The sequence below is a fragment of the Diabrotica undecimpunctata genome, chromosome 2, assembly GCF_040954645.1.
Source record: "Diabrotica undecimpunctata isolate CICGRU chromosome 2, icDiaUnde3, whole genome shotgun sequence".
NCBI lineage: Eukaryota > Metazoa > Arthropoda > Insecta > Coleoptera > Chrysomelidae > Diabrotica > Diabrotica undecimpunctata.
The window spans coordinates 162,155,234-162,176,175 of record NC_092804.1 but is presented as its reverse complement, the minus strand read 5'-3'; the positions used below and the strand labels follow the sequence as shown (position 1 = coordinate 162,176,175).

The following is a 20,942-nucleotide window of genomic DNA, read 5'->3' as shown; positions in this document are numbered from 1 at the left end:
ATCACTCTAGCATATTGTAATACTTCATTTATACATCAAACTAAGCTATTCGTTTGACAAACAATTTTTGAAAGATATTGATAGATATTTAGACAGTCCGATATAAATTTTAAATAGGCAATTATATAAATTTTAGATATTTTTACAACTATAAACACTATTCAATTACCTCTTTAAAGATTCTCAACTTTTTCTTTGTACAGATCTTGAGGTAATAATTGGCAAATGCCAAGACCCTTGGCAGTTATTATCGAAGAAGGTTTATATTTATAAAAAGATTTAAAAGTCAAAAGTCATAAAAACAGTATATATTGACTTGTGACATAACAGTAAGTGCGAACCGCAAAGGGATCGTACACCTCGACAGGGAGGGCAAACGTAGGAGTAAAATATTTCCCAAAAAATACAGTTCTCAGAAACATGTATATCAGAATCAAATATTTTATATATCTCTTTTTAAAATATTCCCGTATTAGCCCCATTTTTAAATATGCGTTTAATTAAATTTAAAGATTTTTTGTAACATTCATTATCCCAATATATTTTACGTAGTAAAATATTCTGTAATATCGAGTGAGTTCGGTCAATTACTATAGGTCAATTGAAAAGAGATACTTATAAAAATATTAGTATTCATTGCTGCCAATACAGCAACCAATCACAATACAAATTTAAACCAAAAGAAAAAGGAAAATATTAAATTACGCCAAAATATGCAACCTATCTGGTGCGGAGCATGAATCCAAATATACTGTGGTATTTTACAGCAAAAAACTGGATTGAAAAAAATTATTTTTTAACAATTTTGTTATAAATATGTAGAATGAACATTTCACTACCAAAAATATTTACAATAATTGTTCAAAATGACTGCCATTCACTTCCATACAATAGTAAGTACAATCTATTTTGAAATTCTTCTCTGACATTGCTTAACCCTTTCGCTACGGGCGGAATATCGGTTGCACGTGGCCCGTACACTGTGGAGGGAAAATTTTGGACTTCCCGATCGAGACGGTCGCTCAGTTTCTCAGTACTCATATTCGTTCCATTGAAGTGGTTGAATCGTTTTTCGTTTGTCTTTTCGTTTAGTTATTAACACTGCATTGCTTTTCTTTTCCTTATTACAAAAAAAACTTAAAAAAACGGTATTCATAAAAAAAAGTACGGCGCTAGGGTGGGTTATTGCTGCCGTACATGTACGGCATCAGTATGGTGTATTTGCGGATCGTGCCATATATTAACGATGCAAGTGAGCAAAATGGAGAACGTAGAACGTACTATTACGATTATAGCTCTCCAAAGACGCAAATACTGCAAAATGCACGGTGAAAACGTGAACGATAAAGATTAATTTGCATAATAGGATGGGGCTCGCTCATCAAAGCTGCAAATGAAAATTGTACTTGTACGGCAACAGTATCGAAGGTGTTAACACATCTGCATTTAATTGTCGACATTCGTCCTCTATTCTTTGTCGTAAATCATCCGAAGATTCGGGTTGAGTAGCATAAATTCTTGTTTTTAAATACACCCATTAGGAGTGTTAAATCCGGTGACCTAGGAGGCCAATCCATGATCTGTTCTCTTCATCATCATCTGCATCAGGTAGAGCAAAGTGTGGAGGAGCTCCATCATGTTGAAATACAACCACATCTTCGGAATCTTTTTCCAATCATTATTTTCTACTATTGTCCTAATACGATCAACCACTTGCTTAAGTAACTCAAGATACGATGCCCCATAAAAGTTTCCAGTGATAAAGAAGGGTCCGATAATGTGATCACCTAGGATATCACATGTGTGAGAAATTCACGCCCAATATGTGGATCACTTTCAGCCCATTATCGGCAATTATGTCTGTTCACCAAGCCAATGCCAATCACCAAGCTAATGAAAATGAGCATTCATCCGAAAAGCAAATATTGCTTAACAATTATGGATTGTTAATGATGCATTGTATCATTAATTCGCAAAATTCGAGACGGCGATCAAAATCTTCTTCATTTAAGTCCGCAGTCGGACAATAATTATCTCGCTCTATTCCACAATCTCTCGTCCTTAGTTAGGACAATCATCACGCGCTCTCTACGTACAATCAGAATTTATTTCGCACTCTCAAAAAAATCTCTCGTGCTCAGTTAAGACAATCACATCGTGGTTGTCAGTTCATATAATAGAACTATATCCCGCCTTAGTGCACATCTCGCTATCTCTACGCATTAAACGCACATACACGACATAGCAAAGTAGTCATTTAAACTTTCTGTATCGCTATTTCAAGACAAATCGCTATATTAAAAAGGATTTGTAAAATTAACTGTGCTGTGCTCAAATAAAATAAATTAATTAACTCGCCGTCTACAATATTACTTTAACATCGAACTATACGCTTCGACGAGGATTAATTATAATCAACCTTTTAAAAGTTTGGTTCTCGTCTTATGTTGAGGAAAAGGAACAACAAGAGGATACTGGAGAGATCGCTATTGACAGTGATGGTTGGCGCGAGTGCAGCTGGTGATTGTAAGTAAAAATTTCTCTTAGTTTATCGCTCAGAAAATCCAAGAGCATTAAAAAATAAATCTAAAGCTGGCTTGTCTGTGATTTGGAAGTATAATCGAAAGCTTGTATGACAGCTTTCACTTTTTAGGTGTCATTTAAACATTCAAAGCTTATTACACCAGATGATCATTTGCCCACCTGCATGAAGCTATCAGAAAAAATAACAAGCTCTCTGCCAAAGACGTCTGGAAACAATTCAATGTTTTAGATGCAGTGAGAATCCTTGAAGAATCTAGAAATAAAATTTTCTTGGAATAATGCGATTTATAAATGGATAGTGATGATGTTCAGGAACTGCTGAATTCCCACAAATAAGAGCTAATAATTGATGAGCTCAAGAAATGCATGAGCAATAGCAAGACATTGAAGAACTTGTTTGTTTAGATACAGTTCAATTAGACGATCAAATGACGGTTGGAAACTTGATTGGAGGTCTCAGTTCAGTTGAACAGGGGTTACAAATTTTGGAAAATACGAAGAGAGCATTATTTCTTCTACAAAACAAGGAATAAAAAAGTTATAAGCATGGTATGAGGAAAGATTTTAATAAATATGTTTTGTCTAACTTACTGCTTTCTTTAGATTTCGGCCCCAAATATGCTAAATCATATCCCGACTTACGCGGTCCACACAAAGTCCCACCAATCGTGTAAGTTCGGCGTATTACTGTACATTATATTTACAGAAAAACGGAAAATCTGACAGCAATGTAAATACTACCATAAGATCAGCAGATATAACAAAACCCTAATGAACGCATTCAATACCTAAACCTCACTCTGTATAATCAATAAATTTTATTTTTTGCATGTAACATCACCAATGAACAACATCTCACCCGATATTACAGTACTACGCTATACCAGTACCAAAGTGTATAAGAGTTTTATAACCTCATAAGATATGTCACTTATTTCGATTATGCATAGAATAAGTAATAGCTGCATTATTATTTTAATTCTAACAATGGGTGCAGTGTTTAATGGCTTATAAACTCTCCCTATTGCGATACTTATTGTAATATGAGTTCAATAACTGTAAAGATTGCCGCCGCTAAAGATGTTCGATGTTGGTCTGTTTCTCTATTTTTTTTTTGCTATAGGCTGTTTCACCCATTCAAAGATAAATTATTCATTCAACTGCCTCTTTATAGTCAAAAACTTCAATCTAGTACATCATACATATTTCTAATGGTCGACGACAATCTTTACGTTCATCTACTCTTAAACAATAAATTTATCCGAACATTTACAAACGCATCAAAAACATCGAAGAAACACGATGTTATTTTATTTTTTTGTATATAATATGTAACTTTTAATTGGAGTTTAAAAAGTGACCGATAAATTGCATCTTAATTTTAGTGTAAAACGATTTATCTTTGACCAAATAATTAAAAAAAAGTTAAAACAATTATTACATTGAAATTCTCAACATAATAAATCTAAAGAAAATTTAACCAAAAAATGTTTCTAATAATCCGTATTTCTCTCAGAAGCATTAATGACAGTTTCGACACCGTCTTCGAATAGTTAAAATTAAAATGATCAATTTCGTTGTGAGGTAGAGAAGTGGTCAGAAATTTGTTTCAAGAAAACAAATGGACCTTCTAAAGACCAATTGACAAAAGAACTCTGACGAGTTTGCCAACTTAATATAGAATGCATACGTAAAGCCAAATGCCAAAAACGATATTGACCTGATCGCAATACAAGAAACACATACAGAAAACGAAGTAAAAATTGAGTTCAACAGGAAAAATCTCAGCCTATGATCTACTTGGTGCTACCTACGATAGAGCATACGACGTATGTAAGCACAAACACAGAAAATGCAGTCCTAATTTCCATTTCTACCAAGAACAACATCCACGAGGTAACTGTGAAAATCAGCGATATCACAATAGCCAATATTTATAAGCCCCCTGCTCTGACCTGGCCTACACATGTTCTTAATCCCTACGAACACCAGCCATATACGTATGGGATTTTAACAGCCACCATGAGATGGGGAAGTATTCTGAAAATGACAAAAATAACTCGCTCCTTTTGGAGTGGTCAGAAGAACATGGTATCCACCACCTTTTCGACGCCATGGATAGAGCACTTTTAGATCTGTAGCTTGGAAAAGGGAGTAAAAACATGATCTTTGTTTTCTTACCACTGACGACAAAAGCCAACCTCTACCAACATCAAGAAAGGTCACGTCCGATTTTACCCATAGCTAACACCGCCTTATTCTCATCAAACTCAGTATTAGAATTCTAAATATAAGATCGTTTCCACGTCCCAGATGGAATTTTAGGAAAGCTAACTGCTCCGTTTTCTCTAGTAATCTTGATAAATGCTTAGGTTGCATCCCACCAAAAAGAATAAACTACGAGAGATTGACAGGAGCAATAACATCAGCAAAAGCAACAATTCCTGGAGGGTACCGCAAAGAGTATATTCCTGGATGGTCTGAGCAGAGCGAAAAACTATATGAAAGATTCTGTGAAGACGGAAAGCAGGAAATTGCAGACGAATTACTCCACAGCTAGGCGCGAGAAATGTACTGAGACAGTTGAAAATCTAGATTTCAAAAACTTGAGTAGAACAGTCTGGTCACTGGTTCGAAAACTAGAAGGCAGTAAACCGCCCAACCAATCTAGTAACACCAAACTAAGTGGCGTTCATAATATCTACCTCAAGAGCACCTCAAAATCGCTTACACACAATTAAAGTTCAAAATATCTCAAAAACTTAAAATCTACTTGTACATTTGAAACATAGTATTCCAACCCTTTAACCTGTGAAGAAATCACGGAAGATCTAAATGTCATGAAACCGGGAAAAGTCACTGGCTTTGATGACATTCATGCTATGATGGCAAATTTACTAGGAAATGGCTTGCAAATTTCTTCACCGACATTCTTCAGACGGGAATTGTTCCTCATCAAATAAAAAGAGCAGAAATCGTCGCAATTTTAAAACCAGGGAAATCTAACGATTGACCAAAAAATTACCGTCCAATTGCACTTCCAAGTATAATCTACAAACTTTTTGAAAGAATACAATATAATAGAATTAGCCAAACAATACTCCAACATATAACTGTGGAATAAGCAGGATTTTGAGCAAATCGCAGCTGTACAGACCAAGTCCTAGCATTGACTAACTACATAGAAACAGTGTAACGTTATAAACGTCGCATCTTTATTAATTTATATTTAAATAATTATTTTATTTTAATTTCTTTATTAATTTATTAATTCATTTACCTCCAGTTTCGTTTTTACTATTTTTTCTTCAAAAAGTAGTTGGCGCCCTCTGTCTTTCTTTTCTTTCTCTTTCTTTCCGGTAGAATAAATATTGCCTCCTCTCTCTCTCTCTCTCTCTCTCTCTCTATCTATCTCTCTCTCTATCTATCTCTCTCTGTCCGGTAGACTAAATATTCTGTTTTATGTTGACAGAAAATCTAATTCCATCATAGGCATACATCCTATGACAGCTGTGCTAACTTCATTTCAGTCTCCCACTTGCTTTCTGTCAATCAGCTTTTCTGACATAGTGGGATATGGTTTTTGTCTATAATTAAAATTTATAAAAGAAGGTAAGAATTATAATAAACTTCATTTTATGGTCTGCAGAATTCTCTTGGGGTGAGTACATTCATTGTAATTTAAATTTATTGGCTGCATTACCAGTTTATTGGTTTTATGGGATATTATTGGAGAATTTATTGACTTTATTGGAGGACCTAACCACCTAATTGGGAGGCCACACAAATATGGAACAACTGCAGCTCAGGAGGACCTAACCATCTAATTGGAAGGCCACACAATCACCCATCGATGCCATAAGTATCGCCAAATTTATTTATTGTAAAGCCTTGGCAAGGTTGATTGTTTTTTTTCGTCACATTTTTAATAAATATAATTAGTTAAATAATTGTTTTATGTGCTATCAGCTAAGGGTTCATGGTTTAATTCCTAGTTTAAGACAAGACGAACTCACACTTGAGAGACTGAGCTAGGCGAAGCATAGACGATAAGCTCCCATAGTTGATTGAGGTATTATTTTTATAATAGTATTTCAATTCTCTTTGGTAGTCTTATCGTTACAACAGGTTTTCAAAAACAACTAAAAATATCTACTGTTTTCATTGATTTATCAACAGTGTACGGTACCGTATGCAGACTAGGGGTAATATATAAATTAATGCGAGCGATTAAATGCAGAATCACTGTTATCATTAATGCTACGCTATGCATCAGAAGTTTTCAAGTCATCATCGGCGATAAGACTACTACCCAAATGAAACTGAACAATGGCCTTTCGCAAGGATCGGTGCTGGCCCCTCTACTCTTTAACCTTTATATAGCAAACATGTCCGAAAGCACATCAAAGAAGTTTTGATATGCAGGCGACTGCGATTTCTTAATTGCGACCAAAGAGTCAATTCAATATATCCGTCAACTAAATGTTCGTAAAAATTAATTATTATTATTTACTCTTTGTAATGTATTATGTATACAAAACTTAACTGTGAAAAAGTCATACGCTAAATAAATAAATAGATAAATAAATGTTTCAAGAAGGTGGTAAAGCCTTCCTAATTCAGTAATTAGAATTAAAATTCCTAAATTAGTCAAGTAGCCAGAGATTTGACCTCTAAAAATCATACGAATAAGATTAATTTTGATGACAATGTCAATTTTGGGACCCCAAAAAAAAGGCAAAAAGTTCACCACGTTTACCCCACAGATTCCCCCTAGCACGCCCCATCGCAGGGGGGCGGGCAGAAAAACAGAAAAAATAGATTTACCAAGAATCTGTACGCCGTACAAAAAATGTTTAAAAAAAAAACTGTAGCTGAGATATTGAAGCGACCGGCGATTTTGAATGTCAGTTATGCACGCGAATACAATTTTAAATAAAATTTGTATCAACTCGGTAAACCTTCGATATTTTTTGATCAGACTAGGTTCGATTTCTAGATATATTTTCATAGAATATTCTGATTTGTAGAGAACAAACTTCTGACCCAAATGGCGTGCATTTACAAAAAAGGTTTTTGACGAAAAAACAAGAATAATAATCGTGTTTCTTAGATATTATTGATGTGTTGTATAGTAGTATAATTGCATTATTCACACTATTAGATCCAACTAAAGTAACTTTATACCACTAAATAATAACCAATCAGCAATCATCTCTATTAATAAATCACGACCTACAAAATTATGGTATTCCAACTTTTAATGCCACACTGTTAAACGAAATATGTAAATCATGCAATAAATGCTGCAGAAAACGGACTATTTCCGAGTGGGAGCGAGAAAAACGCAAATATACGACCAGAGATGGGCGGTTTAACAAATGTCACGAAATCGAGGTGAACGCAAGTACTGGTGTATATAAATCCTGACAGGTGGGAGGCTTCATAGAAATGGCATCTTGAATCTGAAACACTTGTATCAGGTCTTTAAAGTTATGTGAATACTTTATACAAGGTGAAATTAATGCAGGAAACATAAAATTTTAAACTCTTCGCCTAAAAAATTAATACCAGCAGTAGAACCAACAAATATAGACGCTAATCGTCAATAAAAAAATGTTTCTCGATTAAGACGGTGTCGAAATATAAATAAACAAGGTTTGTAATCCGGTCGATAAAATTACCCGACCTGGGTTTTGATCCCAGATCCTTTAAAAAAATAGCGGCGTGTTCCGGACTGCTAGCCGTTTTAGGATGAACCTAGATGAATCTTTTTCGCGTCTATATTTTTTGGTAGAACTATATTATAAATAATAATTTTCAGCGGTACTCTTACCAACGTTCATGGACATGGCTCTTTATGCTAGATTGTAGCAGTCACAACTGCTAACATATAATTAATTAATATAATTTATTATTAAAATCCTAAAACCCCTCAGAATCCCGTTTATGAAACGTTTATGGGCAATAGACGAGAACGATGCGCAAGTGTAACAACTACAGGTCAAGAGGCGCTCAGCTAAGGTCAGTTTTGGCCAACAACTCACACTGAGAGGTTTATTTCTCCAAGCCTTTACCGGCACTTTTCGTCTTAAAATCGGGTAGAAAATCTGGGATTGGATTTAATATTTTCCCCGAACATCAAGGGAGAAATTGGAACAAATGATAAAGAATCTTGATTGAAAAAAAACCGGCTTCCAAATTTTCAGAAATGAATATTTAAAACCCGGTTTCCAAATCTACCGAAATAATTATTTAAAACCCAGGTGAGCAATTAAATCAGTTAGGTTTATAGGCCTATCATTTTATTGATATTTTCATTGTCTTTTGAAATATTAAAAGTGTAACATCAGAGTTTTCTCATATGTATCATGTGGCCTTGAGCCTAGATCGTTAATTTATCGGACACCTAATTAGTTTTTCTGTTTTTTTTTGTATACCTACTCGGTATAAAAACTTTCATGCCTAATTTACTAGATATTCTTTAAATGCGCAGACGCAATAAATAGACAGGATGACAGTCAGCTGATGAAATAAAATGTTTGTTTATTGTGGTAATTCGATGTAAGAGTATGTGTTGACAGTCATCTTTGGGTGCCTTGATGTTTCTCTAAATGTTATTTTTTGTAGATTTCACCCGATTAGGATAACGTTTAATATTAGAATTAGTTTAACCGAACACCTACTTCAACCCATTGGTAACCAGGAACCGATTGTCTCCAGAACCACAGCGTTCTTCTTCATTCGTTTTTTTCGGAGCCTCAAGGACCGTCAGAGTCTTAAGGGGACCTAACCAGGACAGCTGTAGTGTTGTGACAGACATTAATAACAAGTTTCTCAGGGTTAAGGTTTTTCTTGTCATTTACAACTTTGTATATGCATATACCAAGGTTAGTACTTATTACAGTTTTTGTAACATCTATAAAAAGTTAGGTAAATAGTTATTAATTAATTAAATTAGATTCATTGTTAGGGAAGGGGTTCATGATTTTTGTATAGCGGTTTTTAAAAGGGAAGGGAAGAAATTTATGTATCAGGTTTTTTAAAAATTATATATATATATATCTTTCCGAGTCTGTTGACCATACTTTTGTTCCACCATCAGTTTTGTTAGTTGTTAATATTATAAATATATTTGTTACAAGTAGTTTTGCTTTTATTTCAGTTCCTGCTTACAGTTATAATATAGCAGAACAAGGTCAATAGTGTCTTTTCGGTTTTTAAACATTATTACAGGGTATTAAATCAATAGTACTTTATTCCTTGTTGTTCATAACTTCATTTATTTTTTTTGTTAATTTCCTTCAGAAATTAGCTGGCGCCCATTTTAGTATTTTCCTAGGCATCTCCGTATATTCTCTTATCTTACCCCTTTTATAGTTCCAGATTTTCCGGTGCATTATTATATTGTATTCTTTTGGTTAAAAGATCTCTTTTCCCCTTATCTCAAAGCCAAATTCTAGTGTAGTGAGGCTAGCCCGAATTCGTGCTTGAGGTTTTGTGTCTCTGTGTTCTTTTGAGCTAAGCCATTCTTTTTATTATAACTTCTTTGCTAGTTCTTCTCTAATTGATCATCTCCTTCTCCATATACCACCCCTAAATTTTATTTAGGTTTCAATTGGCGCTTTTGCGTTTGCAATTTGGTTAGGTTTCAATTGGCGCTTTTGCGTTTGCAAATTGAATAGGCTTCAAGATACTCTCTTCAAACTTTTTGTATCGCTTCAATAGGTCGAGTCTGACACGATTTCCCTATACGACTTTTTTGGTTCTGGGGCGTTTTTCCTCTAAATTTCCCGAAAATTTTCACCCGTCAGACATTCATAGATAACCTGCTAATTTTTTCAGGATACTTTCATTAATAGCAGCAAAAACAACTTTTCATATTGTCTGATGGAATTTGTTTTCTGATTTTTCTGTCTGACGGGTAAAAGTGGTCGATTTTATGACTATCAAAAACTAAATTAATAACCATTTTAACCGTTATAATTTTAACTTTTTTTGTCGTTAAATCAAATATTAGAATACGATATAATAATTGTCTGATAGGGATTTTTTCATATAACATAAAATTTTATATTTATTTTTCTATCGAAAATGGTGTCTTGCGTTCATAAGCATGTTGTTGTTGTTTTCACCCATTTTACAACATAAAAAAAAAATGGTGAAAATTTTGAATTATTCATGTCTGTCTGTCCGTCTGTCTGCTCGTTAACACACCTCACCCGTTATTAAAATAGATAAAATGACAAATGAGGTGTCAAATGAGAGCTTATAACCCAAAGGTCCGAAACTTGACTTTGGACTTTCGGTTCCAGATTTGCAAACGGAAGTAGTGTTTTAAAGTGTCCGAAATAGTACATGTGACATATCAATCGACGCGTATTGAAAAGTCGATCTTGAATGTTTAGTTCCCATTTTGATACCATTTCCGGTTAAAAAGTTATGGACGGAAGTTTGACAAAAATAAGTAAAAGTTAGTGAAATCGTATATCAATCGACGCAGTCATGTCACGTTGCGCGTTGGGTGAAAACCTAGGACTTTTGAAGTCAAATTACTTATTTGGTTCATGTTTACTAATAAACAGCTGATTCTTTCACTAGTTCATTCATTAGTTCAAAAAAATCTGATCTGATCTGTTTTAATTGTCAGATGAAATGTATTTACCATTTTCTTAGTCTGAAGCGTGAGAAAAAATTATAATTTAATTAATTTTTTTGGAATATTTTAATATAACTTTTATATGTACCCCTAATAATTTCATAAATATACGCAATAGTTATTGAAAATTGAATTTGTTAATGTCAAAAAGCATTTATAAAACAATTATATTTAATATATTACTTTCTTTTATGATTCAATTTTAAATTTACTCAAATTCGCACTTATTTATACACAGGGTGTGGCGCGACAAGTTTTGATTAAAAGTAATGGCGGATACAGTTATGTTAAAAATCTAGAAATTCGAAGGTGTAGGTTTTGGATGACGCTGAGTTGAAATATAATGTAGTCCTGAATGTGGCACTTCCGGTTATACCGGAAGTAGACGTCAACTTTGTTATTTTAAATAGAAGGTAATATTAGATAAGATTAGAAATTTTAGATAAAGTTTGTGCACAATGCCCTATACTAAAAATGAAGAGATATTTCGATTTTTTTCAAAATTTTGAAAAAGTCATAGTCTATATTGAATAACGCTTATCTCCATTAATATCAAGGCTACTGACGTGAAATTGTAACCAATAAACACCAAGCGCTTGCACGTTAACCCAATTTGTCCGACTCATTGATATTTCATACAGGGTGTTTTAAACTTAGCCTCCAACATGTACAAATTAAATGATTTATAAATTGCTTACTTTATAGAACACCCTGTATTTTATTACATTTTCCGCTGTATTTTTTTAAGGCTATGCGTTTGCTGGCTCATTTACTGGGCATTTTCGTTATTTTTGGAGGTAAAGAATTTACTGTGGTGGTTACAATAACGTATACACGCGTGCTTCAAACGTTTATTAAAAAAATTAGAAAAAATGCAATAAATGTAAATTATTAATAGAAAATTTGTAAATTTAATTAATTTTGTATTTTTTTCTATTCTGAAAATATACAACATTTATATTAAGTAATTAATATTTTTTAATGCAATATTTGAGAGTTATTCATTTCCTAATTTACAGTCATTTTATTTATATCATGAAAAAGATGAATATAATTTTTTTATCAATTTCAAAAAATTTTAAAATTTTTTTATGGATCCATTAATCTTTTTAATACAATATTTGATATTTATTTAAATTATTTTCTATTATAAAGTATTTTTACTTATAATAGTAGTAAGAGTACTGATTTTCTACGTATACCTTTCCAAAGTCTTAAATATGTTTAAATTGTTATTGGTTTCAATGAAGTTTTGTAGATTAATTATTATTTTAAGATTCAATATAATTCTTCTGAACCAAATTTAATTTCTGAATGGCTGCTTTCTCTGTATTATTCGAAGATATTCAACAAAAAGATAAACCACAATGAACATCTCGAAGCGCGATTTTTAAACTTTATATAGCAGCACGAGACATTCAAGGCTCGATCTAAAAGTTATTTATTTACTCAAATTAAATTAGCTATGTTTACATTTATATTAAATTGATCATTAAAAAAGGCTTAATGTAATTTTGCGTCTTGCAAACTTTAGAACGCCTACCAAAATCAATTTAAACTTGAGATGTACATATTAATCTAAGGAAACCATCTGCTGCGTGCCATTTCTCCGAAATAAAGTATAATAAACGACAAATATTCTGGCAGGTATCATTGTTCATCATTTATACCGGACGGTACATTCCTCGAATTGTTCGTGTCAATGTTCTGACGAATAAGCAGTAACTCTTTTATAATTTAATTTTTTTATACATGTTAACGTTTATGTTTTATAATTGTATAATTTTAAACTACTATGTCAATTATGCCATTTATTCAGTTTTCGTTTGACAAATGTTACCATGATACATGGAGATGCATGCAATAGGTGTTGGATGGATGAAGTGGAAGGAAGCGAGTAGTGTGTTGTGTGATAGGAAGATTATAATGAAGCTGAAGGGAAAATTCTACAAAACTGCCATAATACTAGCTATGATGTACAGCCAGTTGGGCAGTTAAAAAAATGGAACTGCTGGAAATGGAATTAGTTGGATTAGTAGAGTGACAAAAAAGGATAAAATTAAAAATTAGTATATTAGGAGAAGTCTATGAATGGCACCAGTTGATGCAAAAATGAGAAAGAATAGGTTAACATGGTTTGGGCATGTTCAGTTTCGCGACGGTTCTTCAAGGAGAGAAAGACCAAAAAAGTCCTGGGAGACTCTTAGACAGGACATGTCGGTAGAGGGGATTGATACAGGTATGAAACTTATGGACAAATACAATTAGGAAGGCCGACCTCACATAGCGATAAAGGCGAAGAGAATAATGATCGTGTCACATATCCACATGAGTTTGCTTTTGTTATATATTCGATAGTTGCACCTCTTTCTCCAGAAAAGTTTCCGTGTGCTTTCTGTGAGATTGTTATTTTTGTTTTCTGGCTTAAGTCTTTACTTTTTATGGTCGCAGGCCAAAGTAACACTTGTTTGCTAGGTTTATCCTCCGTTTGATTTAATTGCTCACAATTTAAATGTGTGAACCTTAAAGCTATAAATATCGACGATGGAATTATAACAAAAATTACTTTATTTTTTCGTCAATTATTTGAAAGTTCATGATTCTTCTAATTTTTCAAGAAAGAAGGAATAACCCTTAGAGCAGTCAAATGGTACAACAAGCCGGTGTATTTGCAACAAGCAAATAAGGAAACCATGGAATGTTCTAACATTGTAACGTTTTACAATAAATGTATGGGCGGAATGGACTTAATGAACTCGGTGATGACTTTATATAGAACTAGGATTCGTTCTAAAAAGTGGTACCTCCCCATTGTGTTCCATATATTTGATTTAGCAGTTGTGAATGCTTGGTTACTCTATAGAACTTGGTATAAGAAAAAACGAATTATCGTGGCTGAATGGATCAAGTTATTAATTAAATAAAAAAAAAAAGAAAAAACGATGGACTAAGTGTTTTAGCTTTCAAAGAAACTATTGCCGCTTGTCTTTGTCAACAGGGTAAAGAGAGGCTCGAGAAGAGGGGAAGGCCCAGTCTATCTATAATAGAACAAGAAATAGAGCAGAAAAGGAAAAAAGAATCTATCGCCTCTCTACCGAAGAAAAACATATGGAAAGACGGAATAGGCCACTGGCCTAAATTTTCAGCAAGCGCGGTCGTTGCAAGAAACCGAGATACCTAGGTGTGTCAAAAGTAATATGTGAAAAATGTAATGTAAATGTGTGCTTTACGCTTAATTCGAATTGTTTTGTGGAAGTTTTTTTCCCTAGTAACTAGAGAGCCACAAATCTTATTAAAACAAAGGAAATAAAGAATTAAAAAAATCTTCCAAAAATGTTTTAATTTTATCATATCCTGGAAGTATATAACAAACAGTAGAATTGTTTTGCAGTTAAAAAAATTGGGCAGTACAGGGTTAAAGTTAGAATATCAAGTAATCATTCTGTAAAAGTGGTTAATATGCCCACCTCTCATAAATGGATTATCATAGAACTCTCTTGTTAAAATTCTGAGGTACCGACTTTATTTTAACTTCTCGTTCGGAAAATTCTCGATGTCGGATGAGATCAGTCAGATGTCAGTTAGGAATGATAGAAAAAACTAAGAAGAAACGTAAAGTGAACGACACATATATGGTAGGAATCAAACCACACAACCTAATCACTCAGCTACATGTAACAAAAGTTTATAGGAGAGGACCATAAGTTTTTCTGTTATAGTTTCTTCGATTTGGTGAGTGTGGTGCAGTATTAATTCACATTCATTTGTTTCCATATAGCTATACCGAGATTACACAAAAAAATAATTCTTTTTTATTTAAAAATAGTTATTTAACCAACAAGTGTATTAATAAGGGCGATTAACAATTGAGATATATTAACGCGCGAGCGAAGCGAGTGCGTTAATGTTCGAGATTGTTAATCGCCATTTTAATTCACGAGTTCGTTACAAAACTTTTCCGTCGACCGTACTTTTCAGAAATAAAAATATCTTAGTTTAAATTTTTATTTACTTAACGATAAATACTGACATACAATGACAGACAGTACTTACAGCGGCTACTTCATTTTAAATAATTTTTTAGTGGGAATATAAATAGGTATGTTTGGTTGGCTACACCACAGGTAACTGCCAATCACAGAGCGTTAAATGTGGTTAAATTAATTTATACAAGCAATGTATGTTGTATTGCCTATAATGAAATCGTTCATTAATAGAAAATCATTCATTAATAGGGGTCATTAATCAATTATTTTGAGGGTGTTAAAATTAATCATAAATGGACGGTCGATGGAAAAAATTATTTTTGGCTAGGTAAATTATCTAAGCATAAATTATGATCCAAATTGGGTACTAATTATACTAGACATGCTTTTATCGGTGTAATCATGTTCAATTAACCTCTAACAAATTATATGATTAAATTTTTTGTCTGTTATTACAATCCGACATAATCAACGATCGATCAGCTGTTAATATGTCAAAGAGAGGAAATTACAAGATATATATCCACTAAAAAAATCTCCATGGTATTGCAGTGTTTCGTAATTTTGATTAATCGTCGGACGTCCGGTACAAGGCTTGCATAAAATTGTTATTTACGAATAAGAAATTGTAGGTGACACGATTTAAAAACCGACCACAAGCCGACGATTCTTCTTTCACTTTAGAGAGCGAGGTGAATAAAATATATTACCGACCGTTGACGTTTATTAAACTCCCACACCGATGAATCGGGTTTTCGTGCTAGTTTAAATTATATGCAAATATATTTTTCTACCTCTTTTCTATTGTCCTATACGTCATTCGGTAAAGGAATTTTAGTTTATATGCGATTATAAATAATCTAAAAATAATTTTAATTTTGGTAGGAGCGATCTACCACGAGTAACGGTACAAACGGTATTTGGAATATAGAGGTGGCCGGAGCATAGAGAATTCGTTCCAAAATAACTGAAATATTTTTTAAATTAAATTGGACAGAAAAATCGAAAAAATAATGAAACAATATATTTACTACTACAAAATATTATATGACAGTGTATTTACTTAGAAAGGATTGAACTTATATAATACAAATATGATATTGCATGAAAGTTTTAACATTTCATATGAATGGGGAAAATTAAATTTTGTTTAAGTTTCGAGTTTCAGATTGGAAGCCAACTAATGATAACTTTGGATAGACCAAACCAGAACATGTACATAAAGTTTTCTTCGGGTACTGCTTTTTGTTTACTTATACTTTCATTTATACTTCCAACTTCATGGTTATCATTTGGGACTCACCAGTACGAGATGATCTCGCAAAAGATGGACCGACAATCTGAACGTTTATACAGGTGGATGAAGTTTAAATACGCGACTTGCCTAAAATAAAGACGGAAGAAGAAGAGGAAGAATCACCATGAAATACTTCACACCCAAGAGAGCGGCGCCAAACACAAACAAAAATCAGAGTCGAAGGACTAAATACGGAATACTTATACTGAAAAAGAATATCGGAAAAGATTGTTCGGAATGAAATATTAGAAAGTGATAACATCCAGGGAAGCTGTAAAAATAGAAAATCACCAGAAGACAGAATACCGAACGAACACCTAAAGTACGGAGGACCAGATCTGACCAAACAACTATTAAAAGTAATCCAAAAAATAATAGAACAAATTATAATACCACAAGAATAAGATCAAGCATCCTAATACTTCTCTTTAAAAAGGGGAAACAAATCGGACCCGGAAAATTACAGAGAAATTACAAACAATTAAAAAGAATTACAAGAATTAATAGTTATTTAACCAACAAGTGTATTAATAAGGGCGATTAACAATTGAGATATATTAACGCGCGAGCGAAGCGAGTGCGTTAATGTTCGAGATTGTTAATCGCCATTTTAATTCACGAGTTCGTTACAAAACTTTTCCGTCGACCGTACTTTTCAGAAATAAAAATATCTTAGTTTAAATTTTTATTTACTTAACGATAAATAATGACATACAATGACAGACAGTACTTACAGCGGCTACTTCATTTTAAATAATTTTTTAGTGGGAATATAAATAGGTATGTTTGGTTGCCTACACCACAGGTAACTGCCAATCACAGAGCGTTAAATGTGGTTAAATTAATTTATACAAGCAATGTATGTTGTATTGCCTATAATGAAATCGTTCATTAATAGAAAATCATTCATGAATAGGGGTCATTAATCAATGATTTTGAGGGTGTTAAAATTAATCATAAATGAACGGTCGACGGAAAAAACAATTTATTAAACACAACACTAAAATTAACAAACAAAGGGGTAACAAATAAAACTGAATGAAATTATAACACTAGCAGAAGAACAACAAAATTTTAGGTCGGGGAGATCAAAAGTAGAAGAAGAAATAACTGACCTCATTAAAGCTGGCAATGGAATAAGACAGGGAGATTCCTCTATTGTTCAACTTGATTATGGATGAAATAATAAAAAAGGTAGGAACTAAACAAGGATACCAAATTGGAGAAAAACAACTTAAAATAATCTGCTATGTAGACGACACAATACTACTCTCTCAAAGTGAAGATGATATACAACGTATGCTGAACCAATTTAATACATATAACCGCCAGAAAATTTAACATGTTAATTCCCCAAAAAAGACAAAATGCATGGTTGTAACAGCAAATTTACTAAGATGTAAATTGGAGCTGGAAGGTCAGATAATAGAACAAGTGATGGAGTTTAAATATCTAAGCATTACACTACAAAAAGCATGAAACAGAAGTGGAAGATTAAGTGAATAGAGCAAACAGAGCTGTAGGTTGCCTGAATGAAACAATATGGAGAAATAAAAATATCGGGAAAGAATTGAAAGGCAAAATTTACAAAACAGTTATCAGACCAATAACGCCATAAGCGGCACAAACACAACCTGACACAGAGGGGAGAAAAAATATGTTAGAAACAGCACAAAACACATAGAAAAATTGATGGTAAGGCACAATGGAACAGAACTTGAAGTACATATATACGACGTAGATGCACGGTGGATAATATCAAGGACTGGGTAAGAAATCATAGAGTTAAATGGAACGATCATATAAGCCGAATGACAACAAATAGAGTAGTAAAGACGGCAAGAGACGATTCCCCAATAGGAAGACGATCAGTAGGAAGACCACGAAAACGATGGAACGACAACTTACTGGAGACTGGGACATTGAAAAACAGACATGAGTCATGTCTACATAAAAAGAAAAAGAAGAAGAATATAAACGTCCGCTTAATTTGATGTACGAGTCAGTTATAAAGCCAATTTGTAGAGGATCTTTAAGTTTGTAAAAATTTCAATAAATTATCTGTATAAATAATTCGAACCGTGGGTTTTAATTCCAGTTAAAATATGAAATAGACAAGTAAAAGCATGGAAATAGTATGAAGACATGCGTTAGTTGAATTAAAACGCCAAATAATATAATGTGTCAACGCCATATTCGAGCTAAATTGAATTCAAACGCCAAATAATATAATACAACGCTTTTCCAAAAGAAAAGATATTAGATTAGAGAAGAAGATGTTAGATATCATATAAACTTCGTGTGTAGGTGAATTAAAACAATATAATTACCTAATTAAATAGTTCCTGAATGTATCTACGATGTGCTTCAATCTACTAACATATCGACTTGAGAACAGTTCTTTTTTAAAATGCACTGCCATCTCTAAATTATTAATTTAAGCTGTTTGCGCGAAGATGCGATCGATGTTAGGTTATAATTTAGTAACTGTTATAAATTTGAAATATAGCTAACCTATTATAACCGAAATCATATTTTATGTACAAATAGAAGAAATGTTATTGCTATTAGTAAAAAAATAATCCAATTCCATAAAATTAGTAATGTTGGTTCCCCGAAAATGTTTCATTCGTTTAAGCATGCATGTCATTTATATGAAAATGAGATAAATTCGTAAATTCTCGGTATAAAATGACAAAATAATTACCTGAAAACCAGATATATTTATCTTATCAATCGGTATACCGCAACATTTTATATCGAGGAATTATACTCAGTTCACATTAATTTAGAATTTTATTTAAAACAAAATGTCAAGAAAAATGAGTTTGAAAGCGTTTTCAGCTTCTTAGATGCCATTTCTTGAAGCAATGTATTCACCGGATATTATTTTTATTAAAAAAGTAACTATAACATCTCTAGAGAAAGGTAAAGGTGATCTTTTAATTTATCATTATTTAATACTACTAATTTTTCGGATTATATCAATTAAAAATTCTTGAAATGTTCAATTATATTCTTATTTGTGCACTCACCTCATCCGTGTCTTCATCATGGCTATGCTCACTTTCCTCGACTTGTCCATTACCTACTGCAGAGTCGGGTCGAGTTGGAGGTTCAATTATCTAAAAAAAATCAATAAAATTATTAATTATCTTAAGCAAACATTCAGTGTAATATTATATACCTGTGGTGGTTCAGGAACTTGCTTTACATGTAGATTGAGTGCCTCGGGCGTGTTTGCACTGTTGTCGTTGGAATGTTGTTCGCTTTCCTCTAGTGAATTTTGACCTTTTCCGAAAAGCTTATGTGCCTTAGCTTTTAATTCTTTCGGATGAGGAGTGTTGTGCCGGACAAATGGAGTCTGGAAAAGACAAGAGAATAAAAATTTAAATAGTTTTTATGGTCATAAATATCAAAAAAGAATAAATATTTCATGAACAAATAAATACAAACACACAAATGTGAAGCAGTCTCGGAAACGAATTTAAAGGATTAACTGAGTGTTTAACTATTTAATTATCAAGTCTAAAAATATATGTCTATGTTCGTTTTAAACGGACCTTATACTTTGATTGTTTTATAAAGTCAAAAAAAATTAAAATATCAATAATAATAACATATTAACAGGTTCACTGTCCACAGATCACATATTATGGTCTGTGAACTAAAAGCACTACCAGTTCACAGACCATATATTATGTGGTCTGTTCGTCGATACAATTTTAAGGTTGTTAAGTGGACGTGGGGAGAATGGTCATTATTAGACGTGGACTTGACAGAACATATCCCATATATTATTAGTAGTGTTAAGACAAAAAGAAAAAATGTGTAATTTTATCGTAATTGCGATAAAATGTAATATCGAAACTAAACACCTATATTTTATTGCGTTTTCACTTTTAGCGAACTAAACAATGGATATGTAAGATAAAATACTATACAATATAATCAAAAGTAAATATTTATTGAAAAAGAAAAACTATCGGAAAAAAAGTTATAAGTTCAATGTACTTTTTGGAAACATTGTAGACAATACGGTTTGGTACAGATGTTGCATATTTGTGAAACTCTTTTGGCTTTATTAGTGGCAGCTGCTGATATTTCTCCTTTATGATGAAATTCATTATAGCATCCGGCACACCTACGTCTAGTAATTTTTCCATCTTTTCTATCCAGTGGTTTAAGAAAATGCTGTACTTGTGACGTGGACGGCGTAGGTATGGCAGGTGTCTGGACAACGTTTATACCCAAAAGATTTTCACAATACTCATTTGGGCTTGTAATATTGTACATTTATTTTGCTGGTTCAATTTATTGAACAAATAAACTGTATTTATGATACCCACTCCAAACAGAACATCGACACCAACTTTTTGTACCAGTTCAAGGTCTGGCGAATTGGTGAATAGTAGCTAGCCAATTCGTCAGAAAGATCGATACCTTTTTTTCGATT

At 32.9% G+C, this 20,942-nt stretch overlaps 1 protein-coding gene across 7 annotated transcripts in view; it reads right to left on the bottom strand.

Annotated features, from left to right (window-relative positions):
- Nucleotides 1-20,942, bottom strand: part of scrib (scribble planar cell polarity protein) — a 417,253-nt gene that overhangs the window by 214,467 nt on the left and 181,844 nt on the right. For all 7 annotated transcript variants that reach the window (XR_011950110.1, XM_072523901.1, XM_072523904.1 and 4 more), the window contains exons 6-7: nt 19,674-19,850; nt 19,522-19,611 (exon numbers count right to left, since the gene is read on the bottom strand). Coding sequence is in view for 6 of the 7 variants with exons in the window: in XM_072523901.1 (XP_072380002.1) it covers nt 19,522-19,611; nt 19,674-19,850 (267 nt within the window). In the remaining variant the exon portion in view is untranslated. The remainder of the gene's footprint in view (nt 1-19,521; nt 19,612-19,673; nt 19,851-20,942) is intronic.